This window comes from Medicago sativa, chromosome 1, assembly GCF_051527215.1.
Source record: "Medicago sativa cultivar Bolivia chromosome 1, Bolivia_mono, whole genome shotgun sequence".
Taxonomy (NCBI): Eukaryota; Viridiplantae; Streptophyta; class Magnoliopsida; order Fabales; family Fabaceae; genus Medicago; species Medicago sativa.
Genome location: NC_140749.1, coordinates 12,632,697 through 12,641,387, shown reverse-complemented (window position 1 = coordinate 12,641,387; position 8,691 = coordinate 12,632,697). Strand labels below are relative to the sequence as shown.

General features: G+C 31.3%; 2 protein-coding genes across 7 annotated transcripts; one reads left to right on the top strand and one right to left on the bottom strand.

Annotated features, from left to right (window-relative positions):
- Positions 1 to 602: 602 nt before the first annotated feature.
- LOC146952767 (uncharacterized) lies at positions 603 to 4,317 on the bottom strand. Of its 3 annotated transcripts, none has more exons than XM_085705299.1 (6): positions 3,538 to 4,317; positions 3,308 to 3,452; positions 2,283 to 2,750; positions 1,930 to 2,056; positions 1,712 to 1,825; positions 603 to 1,200 (listed from the first exon to the last, which is right to left on the bottom strand). In XM_085705299.1, exons 3-6 carry the CDS (start codon positions 2,426 to 2,428, stop codon positions 844 to 846), a joined length of 744 nt encoding a protein of 247 aa, XP_085561425.1. In that variant the 5' UTR covers positions 2,429 to 2,750; positions 3,308 to 3,452; positions 3,538 to 4,317; the 3' UTR covers positions 603 to 843. The 3 variants fall into 3 exon arrangements, with proteins under 3 accessions (XP_085561425.1, XP_085561432.1, XP_085561439.1); XM_085705306.1 differs by having other exon boundaries at positions 3,308 to 3,394; XM_085705313.1 differs by lacking the exon at positions 1,712 to 1,825 and having other exon boundaries at positions 2,283 to 3,452; positions 3,538 to 4,316.
- A 554-nt stretch (positions 4,318 to 4,871) lies between these two features.
- LOC146952766 (NAC domain-containing protein 21/22-like) lies at positions 4,872 to 8,100 on the top strand. Of its 4 annotated transcripts, none has more exons than XM_085705293.1 (4): positions 4,872 to 5,005; positions 5,192 to 5,405; positions 5,988 to 6,259; positions 7,303 to 8,100. In XM_085705293.1, the coding sequence occupies exons 1-4, from the start codon at positions 5,000 to 5,002 to the stop codon at positions 7,888 to 7,890; spliced, it is 1,080 nt and encodes a 359-aa protein (XP_085561419.1). In that variant the 5' UTR covers positions 4,872 to 4,999; the 3' UTR covers positions 7,891 to 8,100. The 4 variants fall into 4 exon arrangements, with proteins under 4 accessions (XP_085561419.1, XP_085561409.1, XP_085561399.1 ...); XM_085705283.1 differs by having other exon boundaries at positions 7,300 to 8,100; XM_085705273.1 differs by having other exon boundaries at positions 5,189 to 5,405.
- The last annotated feature ends 591 nt before the right edge of the window (positions 8,101 to 8,691 follow it).

The following is an 8,691-nucleotide window of genomic DNA, read 5'->3' as shown; positions in this document are numbered from 1 at the left end:
AAAATAGAGTTTAATTAGTATGCTTTATCAATGTATAATTATTTTACACATACATTTAATTATGTGTTGTCACGTCAATTAATGAATATGACAATCACTACTAGAAAAATCAATTTTAGAGAGGGTAGAAATCCGTCACTAAACTACCATAATTCCCTCACTAACGAATTTAGTGAGGGATTTAGTGACGACCGGTAATCCCTTAAGAATATTGGCCTTGCTAAATTTTTGTGAGGGATTTTGGTTTCCGTCCCTAATTGACACGGATAAAATCCCTCACTAATCATATAAATCCGTCACTATATATGCACCAGAAAACTTTGGCAAATCCGTCAGTAATCAGTGAGGGATTCTTGTTCCCTCTCTAATAGTGAGGGACTATTCCATAGTTGTTTACGAATATTTCCGTCTCTAATTAATGACGGATTGCTATTCCCTCTCAAATTGTGAAGGCATATTTCATCACTAATTGTGATGAAACTAAATTCCCTCACTAATTCAAACAGAAATTTAATGACAAATCTCAAACCAGATTTCATTAATTAATTATATTAGTATTGTAAATATATTTACTATATTAAACTTGTTGAAAATTATAAATATACAATAAAAAACAATTGATAAATTGTCTTCATACCCATCACCATAAAAGTCATGAGGAAACTTAATAAGTTTACAACCATTGTTCAACTCTCAAAATACATGAGTCATAAGGAAACTCTCAAAATAAGTTTCATAAGAAACGCATAAACATTTTTAATGGTACTAGAAGTAGCACATTAACTAAGTTTGCAACCAAGCTATCAAAATAACCATATGTTATACATACTATATATCTATATATCAAGTAGATGGAGGTAGAGGTGGGTGTAGATGACCTTGAGAAATCATTTCCATCAATTTAGTCATTTGCTCCCGCGATGCACGAATCAACTTCTCATGAGCCTTCAATTTCTCTTTAAGTGATGTGTTTTCAGCCCTCATTTGTTCAAATTCAGAATGTAAGATGCCATCAGATATGGAAGATCTAAATGGCTTATATTTCCCAGCTTCCGGGCCCAAACCATATATACGACCCTTCTTATTTACTCCTCCAACAACATCTAAGAAGATAATGTTGTCACTTTCATGTCTAGAAACATCATCCCCTAGTGCCTCCTCATGTGAATCCCTCTCAATAATCCTTTTTTCAAACTCATCCTGCAAAATAATAATATTTTACTAACAAGTAATAATTTCATACTTCATTCAGTCAACAAAAACAAACTAACATTCTGATATATCTTCTTGTCAAGACAATTCATTATTTTTCCCACAAGCAACATTATTATACTGTGTTCACTGCTTGCCTATATTACAAAAACTGAAGCATCAAGTGGAGTTAGGATTGGTATGGAATAAAAAAAAAAGAATTGAAATGTCAGTGCTCAGTCTAAGTCATAGGTACATTTATATTATTTCTTAATATCTTTTAAGCTAATTGATTAAACATACACTTGCAGACTGCTACATATGTGCTTAACATTTAGCATCAGTGTAGAACCTCCATAAAAATAACATCAGTGTATAACTAGTTCCCAACAACTAGCATAAATGAACAATTATTTCAGTGCAGATCTATTAAAACAATTAGAAATAGCATCAGTTCTTAACAATAGACTAAATACTAAATATTCATCAAGTTCAATAAGGTCATGAAGTATTAACTTACAGCAATATCCTTTGATTTTGAGGATATTTTATCTAGAGATAGTTTATCACACACAACTTCAAGATAAGAAAGAAAGTTATCTAGCTCCTGAAATTCAAGAACTGTGGTATAGTCCTATCGAAACAAGTAAAGAATGAATTTGGAATGGTACAATAAAGACAACAAAATAAGAGGATATTCGCATGTAATGAGGAAATTAAACAAAAACAGCAACATACCCATTTCTTCTTGAACATGCCAATCTTGAGACACTTTGATTTGGGAACGCCATCTACAACCTTGTAGCCATATACTTTGGGCATATTAGGAAGGTCATCAACAAACATCTTCAGCTTGGATGCATATCTAAAACATATATTTGATTAACACATCAAAATCTGGACATATCTAAAACATATAACACAGATGTCAGAAGAAAGTTCAATGGTTATTTGTAAGAAAAGCTTCTTATCATGTCGGTATGAGTACTTCTTATCCTACCAAATGCAAAAACAGAAAACTACCAAGGGAACAAACATAAAAGGCTGGGACAGCAGGCCAAACTACAATTACAAAGCAGCTGCGCAGGTACCTCAGCACAGAAGAACAGCAGAAGGTGCTGTTAAGGTCAGATAGAATCCACCAAAAGCAACAGAACAGCCAAAAACCAGCAGCTTGTTTGCACCAAAAAAAACTCCCATGCCCCATCAAAAAGTGGGCATATATCAAAAGTTGCATACACAAAAAAAAAACAGATTAGTTCATTCTCTAAAAGAGCACAGTGACCTACTTAAAGTGGCTATATCAAAAGTTGTTGATTTTTTAGGGAAATAACAGGTGTACATACAAAACATAACTCATTTCATCAAGAGGTGGAAGTTGGAAAATGTACACTAATCAATACTGATGCTGCTCTCGATATTCTTCTTTGTCAAAATATATATTATTTGGTTTTTCACTTGTGTTTGTCTAAAAATGAATAGCAAGTAATCTTTGTCAATGATATTTACAAAGAAGTTACATGGAAGGGTTATAGAAAATTCAAAGGAAGTTTCTGACTCTGCAAAGCCAAAAAAAAGCAAGAGGGTCAGTGCTAATAATAACTAATCCATAAAGATTACTAGCTAATTAGTCAACACAATAGAAAACGAGTTGTGTTATTCAAATATACAAAAACTGAAGCAGTTTTCATACATAATGTACAATACATACATTTTTATGCGCTGTATGTTCTGTTTTGAGTGTAAATAAATTCAAATAAATATCAAAATGCTATCAAAGTTAAAGCAACAAGTCGTATCTTTATAACTAAGTTTAAAGTCATAAAAGCTTAACCAAGTACAAATTTGACGATTTCTTAAAATTAAATGACCTATATCAGGGACAGCACCCTGCTCTAAATTGTATCAACACCATATCACATATCAACAAAATTCGAACCCAAAATCCAAGTGTCACTTCAAGTAAGGCCATGATGAAAATCACAGTTAATATATATAAATTAAAACAACATCAGTATCACAAACATCAATTTCACTGAAGAAAAAAACTCTGAAAAAAATAAAAATAAAATAAAAATAAATAACAAATAAATTCTGAGATTGAGAGAGTGGTTACCGTGATTCTGAGATTCACTGAAGATTTGAGAAAGGATTTCGGGAGAAGGAAGAAGATTCACTTTTGGGAGTGAGATTCAGTGAAGATCTGTATTGTGAGAGCATGAGCACAGTGAGGAGAAATTCAACATCAAATTCAGAAGAATCTACAAATTAAACACATAAATTAGTAAAGATGAGAATGGGAAGAAATTTAAAATTGAAACCTTGACAAAAGAATCTGAAACTAACCGATTTTGGGACTGAGAAGAGCTTTTGCGATTTCGTGAAGATGAATGCGATTCCGTGAAGATGACAGCGATTCCGTGAAGGTGTGTGCGATTCTGAGAAGATGAGAGCTTGCGATTAGTTTTTGAGAAGAGCTTGCTGTTTGGGATCGATAGATTTGGTTCAGATTTGGAACTTTGGAGCGATTCATTTTTGGATTGAGAAGAGCTTTGGTTTAGATTTGACGTGAATTGGGAAATTTTTTTATCTGAAGAGTGGTTGAGTGTTTGGGAAATTTTTTTGGTTAATTTAGGGTTTGTGAATATTGAGTTCTTGGGTTTGAGTATGAAATTTTGTTGGATAATTATTTTAGGGTGTTTGTGAGCCAAAAAAAAAAAGAAGAGGGGGGATATTTTAGTAGAGAGGAGGGAAAAACCAAAACGTGAAAAGAATTGAGGGGGAAATAATTCAGTTTTGATAGTAGTGAGGGTTTTAGTGAGGGATGCCTTGGATAGAGTTATGTAAGTGATATTAGTGAGGGTTTTAGTGAGGGATCCATTAGAGAGGGATAAAGTCCATGCCAAATTCCGTCACAAACATACAGTTAAAGAATTTAGTGAGGGATTTAGTCACGGAATTTTTGTGACGGAATTTTTGTGACGGGTATTTAAACATTTCCGTTACTAATGCTTGGCAACTCATGTTTTGTGGAAAATACAAAAATCCGTCCCTAAATCCGTCCCTATTAGTGAGGGATTGTCTTCCCTCCCTAAAATCCGTCTCTAAATCGCGTTTTTCTAGTAGTGAATTCAAGTGTTTTCATAATCATTATTGATGTGTCAACACATCATTAGATGTTTGTATAAATAAGTATACTAATAAAATTCATAAAAAAAAGTGTTAACAAATCAAAACAAATAAATTTTTGTTGTGAATTTCAGATTTTATCATTTGATGTTTATATTGATATTTATTTAAGGATTTGACATCTTCAAATGATAAATTTCTACATACTAGTTTAGAAATGAACCCTTAACCATGAGCTTTTCCCCGGCAGTTATGTCATTAATTGTTCACAACATGTTGGATTTATTTTTATTTTTATTTTTTGTGACTAAAGCATGTTGGTTAATATGGGCAAGAACTATAGTTAAAAATGAAAAACTTGACAAAATCTTTACTATCTTAAAAATAAAATAAACAACTCAATTCGCTAGGTATCTTTCTTGGAAACTACAGCTGTACGACTCAACTTGAAGGTAAAGACCCACATTTGGTGAAAACTTCACAAACACACTTGACCTTGTTTTCTTCAATGACTTTGTGCTTAAATATAAATTCTATGCATGGTGATTACTAACTAGAAAGATCTATCTCCTTTATACTTCAACTCAATTGCAGTTACCCTCAAGTCTAGTGTTTCTTGCAAATAAGGTAGCTCATATAAATCAACAAAACTTGAACCAAAGAAAAAGTTTGTCTCTCCATGCAAGTAAGCAAAGTCATCATCAATCAAACAAACTTTTGTACATAGCTTTTATTGTTTGAAAAATTTATAAAACCCTATATTTAATTTTCTTAACCCTTTATACATGCTTTTAAATTTGAACAATTTTGAAGCTAGCTCATAAGACAACTATTTCTACATCATGACACTTTTTGTGTGTTATTCCAGAAGGACAAAGAAGTTGTTAGCAAAGAAAGGAAGGATTTGGAAATGGAAGGAACACGTGAGAAAGAGGAAACCCTACCTCCCGGATTTCGATTTCATCCTACCGATGAAGAACTCATCACTTACTATCTTGTAAGCAAGATTTCAGATTCTGTAAATTTTACATGCAAAGCAATAGGTGATGTAGATCTCAACAAATGCGAGCCATGGGAGCTTCCAGGTAAAATTTTATGTATGAATCTTTTGTTTAATTGAAGATTCACTTGACTCTATTTGATTTTTCCCTTTTTTTCATTTATCAAGAACAAGAATAGATCCATATATATCGATACTAAATATTTGTTTTGTAATTCATCTACTTAATTTACTTTTCCTTTCATCCATGCTTTATAAAAACAAAAAACTAGGGTTTCTTCAAGATTCTACTATTAGCTACAACAAATTCAGCAGCTAACTCATAAACACAACAATTTCTTCATACTAGAAAAATTAAAATTAGTTATGGAAAAAATGATTGTATCATAACTAATCTTTTTGTTTTTCCACAATATATGACTTTCATCTTTCTTGTGATATGGTTAAGGTTTACTATAGTATATACAAAATTTTATTTTATTTCATAAATCCTCATTTTGTAAAAGAAAATTAATATGTCTGGCAAATTAAATATGATAATTTAATTTTATTTAATTATATAGTGTGGTTTTCTCTAGTAAATTGAGTTTATTAATTTTTTTTCTTCTAATTATTTTGAGTTTATTAATTTTTTTCTTCTAATTATTTAATTATGTAAAATTTATAGGGAAGGCCAAGATGGGTACAAAAGAATGGTATTTCTTCAGTCTAAGAGATCGTAAATATCCAACAGGTGTGAGAACTAATAGAGCAACAAACACTGGATATTGGAAAACCACAGGGAAAGACAAGGAGATTTTCAACAGTGTTACATCAGAATTGGTTGGTATGAAGAAAACTTTGGTTTTTTACAAAGGTCGTGCTCCTAGAGGAGAGAAAACCAACTGGGTCATGCATGAATATCGTATCCATTCCAAATCCAGTATAAGAACCAACAAGGTATATTATATAATTTATATCTACATAATCATAATAAGTTAATTCATAAGCACAAAATGAAGTAATGAAAAAAATTATGATAATAGGGCGTAAACCCTATTATACATCTTTAAATGTTACAAACCATGTTGTATTGAAGAATGCTAGCAACACTCACTTTTGAACATTCTCTCTAGCATTCACTCTTCTATTTGGATGAAATCAATGTATGTCCCACCACTTTGTGTGAGGTCTATTTAAATAACATGCTCCATCTTATAATAGTCTGAATAAGAATAAAAGAACCCTATATACAAAATTTCTTCAACTTTTACATCCTATAATATTTTTAGTCACCAATTTGAATCCCTACTATAAAATTGAAGTAAATTGAGACACTATTAAAATGCTACCAAACTTTGCAAATATACTCTATGTAGTAATTTTTTTTGACAAAATACTCTATGTTGTAATTAGAAGTCTCTGCAAAAAAAAAAAAAAATTTGATTTTTAGGTCTAAGTTTGGGTTATTTTAGTTTCTAAAACTTTTGGTATTTTAAAAAAAAAAATCATATTTAATTCATTTCTTAAACTTGTGGGTAAGATGTTTATAATGTTCTTTAACATACCTAAAAAAATATTAAAAAATTCAAAGTAAACACATGAGTTAACTTAGCTATAACGAATAAAAGTTGAAGAATTTTTTTTAGGTAAAAACAAAAATTTAAACTTTTTATGGGGACTAATAATATATTTAAGAATAAGGGGTATTGTAACTAAGATACAAGTTTAAGTCACAAGTCACAACCGTCATAGTATTGGAAAAAAATCTTATGATCGCAACCAATCCAAAAAGCATACAAATTTTAGAAATTTATATTCATAAATCATACTATATAATCATGCATTTAGTTTTGATGCATTGTTATTGGTATTAAAAAATAATAGACTGTTAATCAATCACAAAATCAGTTATAAGTTTATCATATCCAGAAACACACACACATACATGAACATAATCAACTAGTTACAATAATGATTAATGTCGAATATATATGCAGCAGGATGAATGGGTGGTAAGCAGAGTATTCCGCAAGAGTGCAGGTGCAAAGAAGTACCCTTCTTCTTCTTCAAATCTTACAAGAGCAGTCATGAATCCTTACAGTATTAATCTAGAAGTTGGTCCTCCTAGCTTTAATAATAATATGCCACCACCAACAATGATGCAGCATTTAGGGCTAGATTCTGCTACTCATTTCCAGCTCTATGGAAGGAACTACATCAACACTGCAGAAGTTCTAAGAGCTGGTGTACCAATGCATCAATATTCCCATTTATCATCATCACCCTTAGGAGGAGAAGGATTCACCATTTCAGGGCTTAATTTGAATCTTGGAGGATCCACGTCTTCACAAACTATTTTGAGGCCAATGCCATCAACTACTCATACTATGGCTGCTGATTTCAGCTCCAACATGATGACAGGTGCAAATAGTAATACCCTTGTTGCTGCAGAGAATAATAATAACTTAGGGTTTGGTGGTGGAGATCAAGTGAATAATGCAAACCCTACTCATGGCAATAGGTACAATATGCAGGGTACTATGGACCATTGTGTGGATCTTGATCATTACTGGCCACCTTCTTACTGATCACTTTATTTGCTATAATAAATTAATATATATGGTATAAGGAGACTATATATATAAATATTGGATAAGTTATGTTTTTTTCAAGTATTTTTTATTATGTCTCGTGATGAGGGTAAAGTAAATACCTACAAAACAAAGTCTTGATGCTTTATGCACCTTGTAAACTTTTTTTAATGTTCTTAATGTTTAGATAGCACTCTCTTTTCTTGAGATTGAGATTATTGTTGTATTTTTAGTTTGTTTCTTCCTTATTGTTCTGAGTTATATTAATTTTTTTGCATAATCAAAACCATGGAACTGTGTAATAATAGTATATACTGCAAATGAAGGAATTTTCCCTCTTGCGTGCATATAACTTATCGAGTCTCTTAAAAAAGTTGAATTAATTGGTATACAATATATATATATATATATATATATATATATATATATATATATATATATATATATATATATATGTAAGTTTTGCAAAGATAATAGTATTTATTTTTATTAGATGGTTTTTGGTATTTTTTTAGAGAAACAAACTTAATTCATTTCATTTGCAATCGACGTACATGACATTACATCAGTATAAAGGTAGGAGCTAGCGTAAAATGGGGCTACCTTTGCTAAAGCTTGAACGATTCCATTGGCTTGCCTACGACGAAACTCATCTTGAGAGTTTTGAAAAGAAATTTGAAACAACCGCTTACATGCATGCACAACACAACCAAATTCTGTAAGAGCGATGCTATATGGCACGAGAGGCCATATAGCACGACAAGGCACGACAAAGCACATTTACATGTAAAAATTGAT

Excerpts from the sequence above, each read along its gene's own strand:
- LOC146952767 (XM_085705299.1), bottom strand. The coding sequence starts at position 2,428 with ATGCAACTTTTGATATATGCCCACTTTTTGATGGGGCATGGGAGTTTT. Across the intron at positions 2,057-2,282 it reads TGCTGTTCTTCTGTGCTGAG|ATATGCATCCAAGCTGAAGA; the intron begins GTACCTGCGCAG and ends TATATGTTTTAG. Across the intron at positions 1,201-1,711 it reads CAAAATCAAAGGATATTGCT|GATGAGTTTGAAAAAAGGAT; the intron begins GTAAGTTAATAC and ends ATTATTTTGCAG.
- LOC146952766 (XM_085705266.1), top strand. Across the intron at positions 5,406-5,987 it reads CGAGCCATGGGAGCTTCCAG|GGAAGGCCAAGATGGGTACA; the intron begins GTAAAATTTTAT and ends TAAAATTTATAG. Across the intron at positions 6,260-7,299 it reads CCAGTATAAGAACCAACAAG|CAGGATGAATGGGTGGTAAG; the intron begins GTATATTATATA and ends ATATATATGCAG.